The 15,312-nt window shown below is 46.0% G+C and overlaps 1 protein-coding gene across 3 annotated transcripts in view; it reads right to left on the bottom strand.

Annotated features, from left to right (window-relative positions):
• The window catches only part of TNFAIP8L3 (TNF alpha induced protein 8 like 3), a 361,911-nt gene that overhangs the window by 304,161 nt on the left and 42,438 nt on the right, over positions 1–15,312 (bottom strand). For 2 of the 3 annotated variants that reach the window (XM_069624812.1, XM_069624810.1), the window contains exon 1: positions 11,734–12,323. The exons of the other annotated variant lie outside the window; for it this stretch is intronic. Coding sequence is in view for 1 of the 2 variants with exons in the window: in XM_069624810.1 (XP_069480911.1) it covers positions 11,734–11,779 (46 nt within the window). In the remaining variant the exon portion in view is untranslated. Of the gene's footprint in view, positions 1–11,733; positions 12,324–15,312 lie in introns of those variants that run through there. 3 annotated transcript variants of the gene reach the window in all.

The following is a 15,312-nucleotide window of genomic DNA, read 5'->3' as shown; positions in this document are numbered from 1 at the left end:
TAAGAAAGGACCTAATATCCCTATGCAGTATTGCACCGCCTACTTGTGATCTCTCCAACAGACTATGCAGAGAATAGTCGACAATATTAACAGAAACATCTGCAACGCCTCCCTTCCCTGTGGCAAGGTTGCGCTTTTTATTTCCTTTTGACCCTTTCTTAGTCTTTCTATTGCACATTTCAACTGTTTCAGTACCATCACAATTCACTGGTAGTTACTCTTCATCTAAACATACTATGACGGGGTTAATTTCTGATGTTTTCCTCTTTTCCACGATTTTGAGTCTGCTATGCATCACTGCTTGATGAATCGTGTGCCTATTCTGCCTGGTAGCTCTCTTCTTGGGCTGGTCCCCCGGCTGCATGAAGGGTGATACGTGAAACCAACGGGTCCTTTCTTGCCTCTTCATATCTTCCCAACCCCCTACCATAAGGTCCGTTTTATCCCTTCCAATTTCCCCTGGGGGTGAGAAGACTCTGCCTGGTCCCTCCAATGTGTTTACATTTCCAGTTAGATCATCCGTATTGGTGTATGCCTCTTTAAAAACTTTATTTTTATGCTCCCCCCATTTGTCTAATATCATAGTTTGTGCCTCCAATGTTGTAGATAACATAGGCTCGGTTGAAACACTAGGTCTTCTAGAGGTACTATGTATAGTCTGACTTTCACTCAGATGAGTAGAATCCAAGTTAGTACCCATTTCTAATGCACTACTTAAGCAATAGAACCCGAGCGTCGGGGGCATTACCGAAGGCCCCGGGGCATTACCTGAGATGGTAATGCCCCCGACGCGAGGGTTCTATTGCTATTAGTACCCCGGCCTGCAAAAATTGCGTGACCGGGGCACTAAAAGCTCTTTTTTTCTGTCCTGAAACGCTGCAGCGTTTTGGCGCTGCGGAGTTTCAGGAGAAAAAAAAACGACCAAGAAAATGGCCGCCGCCATGGAAAGGGAAAACAGAGTCCGTTTTCCCTTTCCATGGCGGGCATCGGGAGCGGACGCGCTGGGAACACAAATGTTCCCAGCGCGTCCGCTCCCGAAAAAGGATCAAAAATAAGGTAAGTGGGGTTTGGAGGGCGGGAGTGGGATGGGGGAGAAAAGAAAAAAACATACCTGCATCCCCGGCGGGGGACGAGGGAAGCCTCCAGCCGTGTGGAGGCGCGGAGCGGGGATGGCCCCGCTCCGAGTCTCCATGCGGCTGTAGGCTTTCCTCGTCCCCCGCCGGGGACGCAGGAACAAGAAGGTAAGTGGGGGGGGGGGGGGGGGGAAGAAGGGAGGGGATTTAGAAAAAAAAAATTCCTTACCCGAGTCCCCGGCGGGGGGTGAAGGCAGCCTCTCAGCCGCGGGGAGGCTCGGAGCGGGGATGGCCCCGCTTCGAGCCTCCTCATTGGCTGAGGGGCTGCCACGCCCCCCGCCGGGAACAAAGTCCGTGGAATCCCGATGAAGGGATTCCCGGCCGGGTAGGGACCTGGCGAGAGCCAATCAGAATGGCTCTTGCCTTCTGATTGTCTCTCGCCGGGTTACTAATGCTCATGTGAAAAGTGCGTTGCTGAGGCCATTCGGTTACAAAGGACTTGGTGGTCAACCAAGTCGAATGCGGCAAGAGGTCAAGGAGTAGCACAAGGGCTGCTTTACCTTTGTCCTTCAGTTCATCAATCTGTGTTTTTAAGTCTATTAGCGCCGTCTCAGTGCTGTGACGGGGTCTGAAACCTGATTGTCGGACGCTGAGAAGATGATTCGACTCTAAGGGGGTCATTACGAGCTGGGCGGTAAGGGGGTAAAACCAGGTGCTCTTAGCGGGTCCCACTAGCAGACCAAGGAGCTAACAATGGGCACCGTTATTAACAGGCCCGTTGTTAGCTCCCTCCCCACTCCCATTGAGCCCTATGGGGGGCTCGAATGGGAATAGGGATGTACCGGGTCAGGGTTCCTCAAATGAGGAATTACCGGGTCCTCCAAGGTTGGAATGGCCCGGTAAGTCCTCATTTGAGGAACCCGGACCCGGTACCCGGTAAGGAGGTAACCATGCCACAAATTGCGGCATTGTTACCTCCAACCTCGTAATGACCCCCTAAGTAATCCTGAATTTGGATGTAGGGCCGTTTTGTCGAGAATCTTGAGTAAGAAAGGTACAGTGGTGATGGGCCTATAATTAGTTGGGATGGAAGGATTTAGAGTCTGTTTTTTCAGGAGGGGTAGGACCCACGATTCTTTTAAGTTGCAGGGGATAATGCCAGAATTAAATGAGGAGTTGATCAGTTTAGTTATGAAAGGCGAGAGGTCTCTAGCTGCATCTTTGATGATCTGTGCCGGACAGCTATCTCCTTGGCAGTTAGACGGTTTAAGTGATGAAATGACTTTTTCAACCTCATAAATTGATACTTGAGAAAATTTGAACTGGTTGAGGGGTTTGTCAATGGATTCTGTAGTAATGTTAGGTTTGTCTATACTGGATGAAGTGGCTTTTTTATTCGCACTTTTACTTTGGAGTAGAGAGATTTTATTCTGTTGAGCATTCTGTATACTTGTGCACCATGGCTTATCCTTGCGGCAGTTATCTGTCTGTGGGATGGGAGCATTCAATTACCTGAGAATGGTGAATAGTTCCCTGGTATTTTAGCTGGCTTTATTAATCCTTTCATTGTAAGATTCTTGTTTGGCACATATCATTTCTTTTTTGTAAAGGGGTTGATAAAGTTGGTTTTGTTTTCGTCAGTGGGGCTAACTTTCCATAGGGTCTCAAGCTTCTTTTTTTCCTTTCTCAAAGTTTTTAGATGGGGTGTGAACTAAGAGTTCAGATGGGCTTTTGGTTTACTTTTCCGTAACTTGAGAGGGGCAATAGTATCCAGGGCTTTTGTCATGGCATCATTATAGGCGTGTATTAGGTTGTCTGGACTAGTTGAGTTGGGGTGCAGGTCAAGAATCGGCAAGATAAGCGGAATGATCTTATCTGCAGTGATGTTCTTTTTATTCGTTGTTGGGATTGATGGGGCAATGGTGATAACCTTAGGTTTAAGGGTGGAGGCTGGCATGGTAAATGATATCAGATAGTGATCTGTCCAGGCTAGGGGAATTATTGATGTAATGGAGGTGGTACAGTTATAGTCAGCAACCCAGTTAAGTGATCTCCCGTTGTCATTGGTAGCTCGAGTCACTCTTTGGGTGAGCCCCTGTCCGTTAGTACATTGGCAATGGCCATGACTTGGTGGTCATTAGGGTCATTAAATCCTAAGTTAAAATCTCCAGCAGGAGAATTTGGGATGTCAATTTGGTATTCTCGGAAAGGAGGGCAGATAGTTCCTCTTCAAAAGAACAAATGAGTCCTGGCGGTCTGTAAATAAGATGGATAGTAAGGGTATTATTGTCGGATATCAGAAGTATGGCTGTAAGTAGTTCACATTAACTAGTGGCGGGAGATAGTATAATTCTCAGGGCCTCAGATTTGGCGATTAGGGCAATGCCCCCACCTCTAGAGTCGGCTCTATCTACTCTCATAATTTCATAGTTTTCTGGTACAGCTAGGAGGAGGGCAGGGCCAGCGGCTGCATGCAGCCAGGATTCGATTATAGCAAGGAAGTCGTAATTGTCACCAATGATAAGATCTGCAATTTCTGTGGGGAGTGCTACTAAGGATTTTAAGTTAAGTAAGCCACCTTAAGGTGCGGGCGCTTGGTAACTGTCTGTGGTTCCTTTGATGATATTTTAATGCCAGGATGGCTGGTGGCAGTAGAGGAGGGGGTCGGCGTATCGTAGCATAATTTCGGTGAAGGGATAGTGGTGTCGGATGAGTAGGATTTTTTGTTATGGATGGGAATTTTCTTTGTGCAATGACTGCTGGTGCGGGTATGGTTAGTTTGGGGGGCCTTAGTAGGTAGTTCGTGGAGTTTGGATTGCCTGGCTCAGAGTTTCAAGTTTCTGATTGGTGGTGCGCATGGGAAGGTAGTTAGAGTAGTAAGGTGTTGGGTTCTTAGAGTAGGGTAATGGCTATGGTTGGGGACCATACTAATAGTATTATCTGAATGTGTGGTATAGGACATCAAGGCTATGGTGTAGGGGTGTTGGACAGTGAAGGGAGGGCTAGGAACTATGAATTGAGGTTGCCGATTATGGTAGGAGGAGTGTGGCTGTCTATATCTAATCTGGGTGTTTTTGGATGGTCACTTATATTAGGGGTAGGAACATATGCATCTGGTCTCAGCATTAGTAGAGCATATAGAGGTTTGAACAGTATGACTCTGTGGGCAAACATAGTGTTTGTAGTGTGCAGTGTGATGGTAATCATTGCACTGAGGCCGTGGTGTTGGGGGATGTGGTAGGGAGGAGCTGCGTGCTATAGTTGTCACAGGAACTCACATGCACTCACAGGTAGTAGCATTAGGTGCAGTGCTATAGCTAGGTGTGTACTACTGGTCTATGAAGCCATACCTGTAAAACACAGTTAACATAGCAAGGGTATTACTAGCGAATGGCATGGCATAGGCATTACTTAGGCGAACTTGATAGAAATAGGGCTAACAAATGGCAATACCCTAGGATGTCACGATCCACTGCTAAAGAGGTATTTAGTCAATAAGCGTCATGCTATACAGTAGAGGTGTGCTTTGGCTAGTTGTTTTGTAAGTAACAACAGTGCGACAACAGTATATTAATAATATGTGGCTTTCGTATATAACAGGCATATATTTGGTCGTGAGCAGTGGGAGGTCAGGTCCCACGCCTTTGGCATTCTGGTACAGAGCTGTTTATCAAGATGATAAAGACAGATTAGCGAAAAGCTAGCAACATGTGGGGTTTTAACACTGGAAGTGAATGGGATGGTAAATCTCCAATTTTGGGGTGCTTTTTGGGGGTACAGCACGACTCATAAAAGGACTCTGCAAATTCGACCCCATCACTCCGACCCTCATCGAACTGGACTGGCTCCCGCTGCAAGCAGTAACATCTACGAATCCTGCGGCATCATCTACAAGGCTGTCGCCCTGAAGTCCCCAAGCTACCTTACTGGGAAACTCAGCATCTCTGCAGAGCTACGATCCATCAGAAGTAAGGACATGTGCAGACTTGAACTCTTCCAGTGCAGGAAGGAAAAAACCAGAAGGCAGGCCCTCTTTGTCTACGCCCCAACACTCTGGAACCTCCTCCCTGTCAACATCTGAGTCACCCCCTCGCTTCTACAGTTCAGGAAGGAGCTCAAGAGCCTCATCTTCAAGGAATGGCTCCTCCCTAACTCCAGGGTCCATACACCATCCACTCCCCACAATACCTGAGCCTGGGTGATATGATCCCGACTGTTTCCTCCCTGGGAACTTATAATAATACCAAATAATAATAATTAATGAATTGGACGGCAGCTCTGTATTTATTAGGTATAACAGTGAATGGGATGGCGAATCTCTAATTTTGGGGTGCTTTAATGAATTGGCCGGCAGCTTTGTATGTCTGAGTTATAACAGTGAATGGGATGGTAAATCTCTAATGTTGGGATGGCAGCTCTATATTTCTGGGTGCACTGAAGTTTGGGGCACTGGTTCTGAACTTCTGGGTGTATCATCGTATGAAGCTGTGAATGCATTTCAGTGGTAGATTTGAGAATGAAGCAGTGTCTCTGTATTTCTGGGTTGCATTCTTCAATGAAACAGTGGTGCTTGTGCTTCTGGTGTATATTGCTGGATGTGATGTTGCCTCTGTGGGTAAGGCTATATTAATAAACAAGGTGGCGGCTTTGAATTTCTAAGAGGGATAAGGGCTGACCTTCTCCTTTTCTGACAAAATGTGTTCGTGAATCTATAGTGGCTCTGTATAACTTTAGTACACTGGTTAATTGGTTGGTGACAATGTATTTCTTGGTACATTGGTGAACAGGATGGGTGTTCTACATTTTTGGGTTAAATCAGTGGATGTGGAAATGCATTCAGATTTTCGGAATTACACCATTTCTGCACCCCCATCAATCTGACATCGAAAATGTCGTTTTTTTTATTTCATCCTCCTTTACACCATTTATATATGGGGGGGGGGTAATGATATATAATTCAGGTAGGGGTTGGCGTTGGGGGTCAAAATAAAATAAAAAGTCAGCAATTTCGGGGTCACAGTGATGGGGGTCGCAGTAATCATATAGATCCAGATTTTCCTAAGGTGGGAACCTTGAGTTTCTTAGGTGCTGTCACCAATGACGGTTGTTCTGTGAATTCGTTGTTAGACTGTTTAATGGTGGGTGATGGTTCAGTATTTAGTGGAATGCTAATAAAATGGTTGGCGTCAGTGCTTGTCAGTAAATGGAATGCAGGCTGCAGTTTGTGCTACTTTTTGGGTCATGTGGGGGGTCTGTATTTTGAAGAATATTGGTTTCTGTAGTTGGAATGGCTCTGCATTGTTGTGGTACGATAGTGAACGGAGTAAGGGCTCTATATTTTGTGGTCTGGTGCATTTGAAGTGGTGGGTCTGCATTTCCAGGATCCATTTTGAATGCTGTTTGGAGTGTGATTGTGGCACATTTCTAAATTAGTTGGAAGATCCACATTTTGTGGTACATTCTTGAATGAGGTGTTGGAGACTTTTTATTGCTGAGTTAATATGTGACCAGCTTGGTGCCTCTTTAGTTAGGGGGGGCAGTGGCAAAAAGGTGTGGTGGCTCTGTATCCTGTGGCTCATTTGTAAATTAGGTGGAATATCCACATTTTGTTGAATGAGTTGGTGGCTCTGTACTTCTGGCTCTGGCGGTGTATTGGGTTGGAGACATTCTATTGCTGAGTGAATGTGTGACCAGCTTGCTGCCTCTTTAGTTAAGGGGTGCAGTGGCTCTGTATTGTGTGGCACAATTGTAAATTAGGTGGAATATCCCCATTTTGTATTACATTATTGAATGAGGTGGTGGTTGTCAGAACTGTGATTCTGCAAACAGCACCGACCTCCTTGGAGCCACAAAGAAGGGTCTACTCCTAATTTGGATGTCAGAGACTAGTTATCGTTCAGCAATGATACAGAGGAGGTGACTATGACTACCAAAACAGAAGCAACCAAAAATAGACGCTACAGATATCCTGGCACCTCAAAGCAGGAGCTATAGTGGGAACAATAACAACCAATGAGTGTTGGTAATAGTGGTCAGTTAGGGAGCTCTTTCCCCCTTCTCCAGTATAACAATAATCACCTTAATCTCCAGTCTTGGAGCTCAAGCCACAAGGGTATCTTGAAAAGGTATGTAAACTGAGTTCCAGTTTAAGAAAAAGGGTCTAGAGTCAAGGGTGCAGGGTTTCAGACAAAAACATAAAGGGCTTAGTAGCGATCACTTAGGAAAGCGATCTGTACAGATAAGAAAGCTAAAGAAAGGCTAAATACCTTTAATCTTCGAATGGCATCTCATGATCTGCATTGCTCGCTGCGCCAAAGGGAACCAAGCAGCACCTCACTGAGGAGGTCCAACAAGGCCAAAACATGTCTGGGGCTGCTTGTGTTTCCGTGCAGAGGGAACCTGGCCTAGCAGTTCGGGCTGGACTGCTACCATTGGTGGTAGTAACTAACTGATTTGCATATGGCTGGACCCCTTTTGCAGTGGCGCAGAAGGGCTAAACATGGTGGTGTGGAAGGTTGCCCAGAGCAATGCCAGTGGTTCAGATTCATTCACAACCTTCCATCCATCACTTTTGTGGTTACAGTTTGTCTCAATATGTGAGAGAGGGTATGCCCAGACGTGGGTCCATTGCTCGCTGCGCCACAGAGGCCCAACAAGGCCAAAACATGTCTGGGGTTGCTTGTGTTTCCATGCAGAGGGGACCTGACCTAGCAGTTTGGGCTGGGCTGCTACCATTGGTGGCAGTACCTGATTGATTTGCATATGGCTGGACCCCTTTTGCAATGGTGCAGTCGGGCTAAAAAACGGTGGTGTGGAAGGTTGCTCAGAGCAATGCCAGTGGTTCAGATTCTTTCAAAACCCTCGACCCATCACTTTTGTGGTTATACCATGTGAAATGGGAACACTTAGCGATGGCAGCTGCCTAGCACCGTGTCTATCGGAGTTGCAATATGTGGCCCGGAAGGAGTGGGGCATGTCTCGGACAGAACACATTTCTAACAGTGGTGCTGTATTTCTGGACCCAGTGGTGTATGCGGTGGAGACACACTACTCCTGAGTGAATATGTGGTCAACTTGCTGCCTCTCTAGTTAAGGGGTGCAGTGGTGAAAAGGTGTGGTGTCTACGTATTGTGTGGTTCATTTGTAAATTAGGTGGAATATCCACATTTTGTGGTACATTGTTGAATGAGGCGTGACTCTGTATTTCTGGAACTAGTGGTGTATCGGGTGGAGACATTCTACTCCTGAGTGACTATGTGATCAGCTTGCTGTCTCTTTAGTTAAGGGGTGCAGTGGTGAAAGGTACAGTGGCTCTGTATTGTGTTGCACATTTGTAAATTAGGTGGAATATCCAGATTTTAAGGTGCATTATTAAATGAGATGGTGGCTCTGAACTTCCGGCTCTAGTGGTGTATTGGGTTGGAAACTTTCTATTGCTGAGTGAATGTGTGACCAGCTTGCTGCCTCTTTAGTTAAGGGGTGCAGCGATGGAAAGGTGTGGTGGCTCCGTATCATGTGGGACAACAAAAACCCAGGGGTGGGTACCTCTACTACACTGGCACTCTGAGGTAGAACAATTATATATAGAACAATAATAGTACCAGATGGAAGAATTACAAGAGACTAGTGAGATAGAAACTGCAGCTGTGCTTACTTATTCATTATTTTATTTCATTCTGATTAGATATAAAATGCAGATTCAAAATGTGAAAATACAAATATAAATTCTAGTTCAATAAAACATTCAATCATACTCCATGCATACCATTCAGTTCTAAAACAGTTCATTATTTTAAGATCTCAAAGTTTTCATATAAACTTTTTCAATTACAATATATTTAATAACAAATTGTGTTCACTAATGATTGTCCACAATATAAACATGTTTATATTTGTATTTTCACATTTTGAATCTGCATTTTATATCTAATCAGAATGAAATAGAATAATGAATAAGTAATCACAGCTCCAGTTTCTATCTCACTAGTCTCTTCTAATTCGTCCATCTGGTACTATTATTGTTCTATATCCATATCATGTGGGACATTTGTAAATTAGTTGGAATATCCACATTTTGTGGTAGATTATTGAATGACAAAGTTGCTCTGTATTTCTGGAAGTAGTGGTGTATCAGGTGGAGACACTCTGAATGACTATGTGATCAGCTTGCTTTCTCTTTAATTAAGGGGTGCAGCAGTGAAAAGGTGTAGTGGCTCTGTATTGTGTTGCACATTTGTAAATTAGGTGGAATATCCACATTTTAAGGTACATTATTGAATGAGGTGGTGGCTCTGTATTTCTGGCTCTAGTGGTGTATTGTTTTAGAGACTTTCTATTGCTGAGTAAATGTGTGACCAGCTTGCTGCCTCTTTAGTTAAGGGGTGCAGTTTTAAAAAGGTGTGGTGGCTCTGTATCGTATGGCACATTTGTAAATTAGGTGGAATATCCATATTTTGTGATACATTATTGAATGAGTGGTAGCTTTGTATTTCTGGTTCTAATGGTGTACTGGGTTGGCAACTTTGTATTGCTGAGTGAATGTGTGACCAGCTTGCTGCCTCTTTAGTTAAGGGGTGCAGTGGTGAAAATGTGTGGTGGCACATTTGTAAATTAGGTGGATCCACATTTTCTGGTACATTAGTGAATGCGGTGGTGGCTCTGTATTTCTGAAACTAGTGATGTATGGGGTGGAGACACTCTACTCCTGAGTGACTTTGTGATCAGCTTGCAGTCTCTTTAGTTAAGGGTGCAGTCACACAATGGTGTGGGTGCTTAGTATTGTCTGACAGATTTGTAAATTAGGTGCAATATCCACATTTTCTGGTACATTATTGAATGAGGTGGTGGCTCTGAATTTCCGGCTCGAGTTATGCATTGGATACAGACTTTCTATTGCTGAGTGACTTTGTGATCAACTAGCTGCCTCTTTAGTTGAGGAGTGCAGTGGGGAAAAGGTGTGGGTGCTCTGTATCGCGTGGCACATTTGTAAATTCGGTGGAACATCCACATTCTGTGGTACATTATAGAATGAGGTGGTGGCTCTGAATTTCCGGCTCGAGTGATGTATGGGTGGAGACACTGTACCCCTAAGTGACTTTGTGATCAGCTTGCTGCCTCTTTAGTTAAGGGGTGCAGTGGGGAAAAGGTGTGGGTGCTCTGTATCATGTGGCACATTTGTAAATTCTTTGGAATAGCCACATTTTGTGGTACACTATTGAATGAGGTGATGGCTCTGTATTTCTGGAACTAGTGGTGTATAGGTGGCGACACTGTACCCCTAAGTGACTTTGTGATCAGCTTGCTGCCTCTTTAGTTAAGGGGTGCAGTGGGGAAAAGGTGTGGGTGCTCTGTATCATGTGGCACATTTTTAAATTCTTTGGAATAGCCACATTTTGTGGTACACTATTGAATGAGGTGATGGCTCTGTATTTCTGGAACTAGTGGTGTATGGGTGGAGACACTCTACTCTGAGTGACTATGTGATTAGCTTGCTGTCTTTAGTTAAGGGGTGCAGTGGTGAAAAGGTTTGGTGACTGTATCTTGTGGAGCATTTCTGAATGAGGGGCAGGCTGTTTATTTCCAGGGGGCATTCCTTAAAGGGGTGGTGACAATGTCTGGGACAGTTTGCGGTTAGAGTTGCCTCTGTATTGCTAAGTGTACCGGTGAATTGTATGCTTTTTCTAAATGTCTGGGTGTGTTAGCGAATAAGCTGTTGTCACTGTATTTCTACGGTATATAATGAATGGGGGTTGTAGTATTGTCATTGTCCCAGGAGGATAGCTCAGCAGCAACGCTTGGAAGCAAGACAACACCAAGCAACACAGGTTCGATCCCCAGGTCCGCGTTTAGAAACCTCTGGGAATTTAAACGCGTTATAAATATGCAACTAAGACAGAACAATTACACACAAAAAAAAAAAACAATTCCTGTAACAGCGCCTCGATGCCCGCGGGCTGTGTGAGCGCTTTAAAAATGCAAACAATAAATAAAAAATAAATACCTCAGTGGATTGAGTGTGGATCTTTATGGAGTGTTGTGGTGGCCCTATATTGTGTGATACATTACTACATAGGGCGCAGGCTTTGTGTTTCTGGGACCACTGGTGCACATGGTGATGTCTGTGACATGCAGAAGGGTGTTGGTGAATGGGGGGTTCTGAGGAGCATTCCTGGGTGGACTAAGAGCGCTATATTACAGTGGCATACCTGGGAACGCGGCGAGGCGCTATATCGAGTGGCCCACTATTTGACTGTAGTTGCGGCTGTGCTTTTCCGTGGCACTTTCTAGAATACGATGGAGATTCTCTTTTCCAGGACACAAAGGCGAGGGCAGATAAGGCTAAGTGCGTTACTGAGTTACTGGCTCTGTATTTCTGGGCGCAACAAACTACGTTTCACGTTTTGTGGGGGGCACCTACTTTTGCGGGGGCGTTTATGCTGTCTTTCTGCATGCATGTGTATTATTTACGCAGCCTCTGTGTTCGGGCGTGAAGGCGTGCAGCAGGCTCGCACTGGCACTGGGCGCGCAGTTTTGTTTGTTGCCAAACTTCGCTGGAGCAGCGTTGGAATTATGCAACGGGACGCCTGCTCCAGATGTGCGTGCAGCGCAGCTGTATGTGATCTGTGTTGACCCTTGCCCTGCCTCCTCGCCCCCATCTTACCTGGAGACAGCTCCCCCTCGCTCAGGTCTCCGGAGTCCGAGTCCATGGCTAGCTGCTGGCGCCGGAACGGGCAGGCACGGGGCGCGCGCTGCTCTTCGGGGCTCACGTCTCCGCTGGACCGGGGTGCCGCTGCCACCGCCGCCGCCGCGAGCTCAGGCGGAGCTGACAGCCGTCACTGCTCTGCAAGAGCCGCGGAGCCCGGGCGCGCCTCCTGCTGCGATCCCCGGGGCCGAATCCCAAGCTGCCTCCGCGCTCTCACTTCATAGATCAGGGAGTGGGGTGCTGCGTGGTGGAGCGGGGCACCTCTCCCATCCCGGCTCTGCCTCTGTGTGCATGCAGGTAAAGTGAGGAAGAACTCCCCCTGCCAGGCGCTTCATGTGCGCTCCTGGGTATTTACAGCTCAATTAAATGCGGTGGGAGGCGAGCCCCAGGAGGGCGCCCTCAGCCCCTCCGCGCCAGGAGGCACCGAACTCTGGTGGCTGGTCAGAGAGCTGGCCCTTCTGTGCCACAATTTACAAAGCGCAAGGGCAGCAGCATCTACATTACGACAGATATCCTTTTCACATTGGAAGAGAAGTGGCGGAGGGCGCAGGGAAACGTGTCTGGTGTGTGACGTGGGGTTGGGTGGGGGGAGAAAGGAGAGAACGTAAGGTTCGAAGACACTGGTCGATGAAAGAGATACCCGTAGTGTGGGTGGCAGCGGAAAGAGGGCAGATAATAAAAACACGGAGAAAGAGAAACAAGCATTGGCAAAGCCAATACAATATTTTGTTTTTTTTACACTTCTAGCATGTGTACACATTCATTTGTGAGAGCCCCATAAACAATGACCCCAACTCAAAGGGCATTCAAGTTTAAGGACTGGCCATAGACTGACAAATATTATGTGAGTGGTTACCCTTGGATGACTGCCTAAATACTGCTAACATTTTAGATGGGCAGGGAAGCATGAAGCCTGAATCTTAAACAGAGTCCTGCGGTGGCCTATAAAATGCTTTTCATCTGTGTATCAATCAGAAAGGTACCATCAATACTGTTACTGTGACTGTTGCTAGGACTGATAGATTGGCTAGGACTAGGACCAAGAGACTGTGACAAGGACTAACACTGCGATTGGGTGTTCATGACTGAGAGCCCATGACCACGACTGCAAGACCTTTGCTGTGACTAGGACTGGTACACTGTGGCTGGGGCTAAAACCCTTTGATTATGGCTGCAATTCAGGTACAGTGACTAGCCGCAGTCCTAGTCATAGTGCTTAGGTCTAAAACAAACTGAGAGGCTGACTACAACTAGCACTAAAGAACTGTCACTAGGGCTTGGACCGAGAAAATGCGAGTACGATTAGGACTGACTAGGAGCAGCACTGCAGGACTGTGGCTCAAGCTGAGAATCTGGTACTAAGGCACAGTGACTAAGACTAGAATTGATACTGCGACTGACAAGAACTGTGAGACTGTGACTTGGACTAGGCCTGAGAGACTGTGACTGGGACTAAAAGACTGACAAGGTGAAGGATGGGGAATGTGACTAGAAAAAGGGCCAAGAGACTTTGACTAGGACTAGAACTGAGGAACTAGGTCTTGGACAGAGTGATGGGGACTAGGACAAGAACTGAGAGATTGTGACTAGAATTGAGAGACTAGGTCGGATGAATAGGACTGAGAGACTAGGACTAAGACTAAGAGACTAGGACAAGAACTGAGAGACAGTAAGTATGACTGGGAAGGACTGAGAGACTGTGACTAGAATTGAGAGACTAGGTCTGATGAATAGGACTGAGAGACTAGGACTAAGACTAAGAGACTAGGACAAGAACTGAGAGACAGTAAGTATGACTGGGAAGGACTGAGAGACTGTGACTAGAATTGAGAGACTAGGTCCCATGAATAGGACTGAGAGACTAGGACTAAAACAAATAAACTAGGACAAGAATTGAGGGATTGTAAGTACGACTGGGAAGGACTGAGAGACTGTGACTAGAATTGAGAGACTAGGTCCGATGAATAGGACTGAGAGACTAGGACTAAGACAAAGAGACTAGGACAGGTATTGAGGGATTGTAAGTACGACTGGGAAGGTCTGAGAGACTGTGACTAGAATTGAGAGACTAGGTCCGATGAATAGGACTGAGAGACTAGGACTAAGACAAAGTGACTAGGACAAGAACTGAGAGACTGTTAGTACGTCTGGGAAGGATTGAGAGACTGTGACTAGGACTAAAAGACTGACAAGGTTAAGGATGGAGAATGTGACTAGAAAAAGGGCCAAGAGACTTTGACTAGGACTAGAACTGAGGAACTAGGTCTTGGACAGAGTGATGGGGACTAGGACAAGAACTGAGAGATTGTGACTAGAATTGAGAGACTAGGTCGGATGAATAGGACTGAGAGACTAGGACTAAGACTAAGAGACTAGGACAAGAACTGAGAGACAGTAAGTATGACTGGGAAGGACTGAGAGACTGTGACTAGAATTGAGAGACTAGGTCTGATGAATAGGACTGAGAGACTAGGACTAAGACTAAGAGACTAGGACAAGAACTGAGAGACAATAAGTATGACTGGGAATGACTGAGAGACTGTGACTAGAATTGAGAGACTAGGTCCCATGAATAGGACTGAAAGACTAGGACTAAGACAAAGAGACTAGGACAAGTATTGAGGGATTGTAAGTACGACTGGGAAGGACTAAGAGACTGTGACTAGAATTGAGAAACTAGGTCCAATGAATAGGACTGAGAGACTAGGACTAACACAAAGAGACTAGGACAAGAATTGAGGGATTGTAAGTACGACTGGGAAGTACTGAGAGACTGTGACTAGAATTGAGAGACTAGGTCCGATGAATAGGACTGAGAGACTAGGACTAAGACAAATAGACGACTGGGAAGGACTGAGAGACTGTGACTAGAATTGAGAAACTAGGTCCGATGAATAGCAATGAGAGACTAGGACTAACACAAAGAGACTAGGACAAGAATTGAGGGATTGTACGTACGACTGGGAAGGACTGAGAGACTGTGACTAGAATTGAGAGACTAGGTCCAATGAATAGGACTGAGAGACCAGGACTAAGACAAATAGACTAGGACAAGAATTGAGGGATTGTAAGTACGACTGGGAAGGACTGAGAGACTGTGACTAGAATTGAGAGACTAGGTCCGATGAATAGGACTGAGAGACTAGGACTAAGACAAAGAGACTAGGACAAGTATTGAGGGATTGTAAGTACGACTGGGAAGGACTGAGAGACTGTGACTAGAATTGAGAGACTAGGTCCGATGAATAGGACTGAGAGACTAGGACTAAGACAAAGAAACTAGCACAAGAACTGAGGGACTGTTAGTACGACTGGGAAGAACTGAGAGACTGTGACTAGGACAAAGACTGAGACAGAGAGATTTATTAGGACTGGGACCGGCAGACTGTGATGAGGATTTTGACTGAGAGACCCTAAATAGGACTAAGCCTGAGTGCCTTGGACTACCACGTGATGGAATAGGTTTAGAACCAAGAGACTGTGACAAATACCAATGTTGTGATTAGGACTAAGGATGAGAGACTGTGACTCGGATTA

The sequence above is a fragment of the Ambystoma mexicanum genome, chromosome 11 (genome assembly GCF_040938575.1).
Source record: "Ambystoma mexicanum isolate Mex_15411 chromosome 11, UKY_AmexF1_1, whole genome shotgun sequence".
NCBI lineage: Eukaryota > Metazoa > Chordata > Amphibia > Caudata > Ambystomatidae > Ambystoma > Ambystoma mexicanum.
This window is presented reverse-complemented; position numbering and strand designations above follow the sequence as displayed.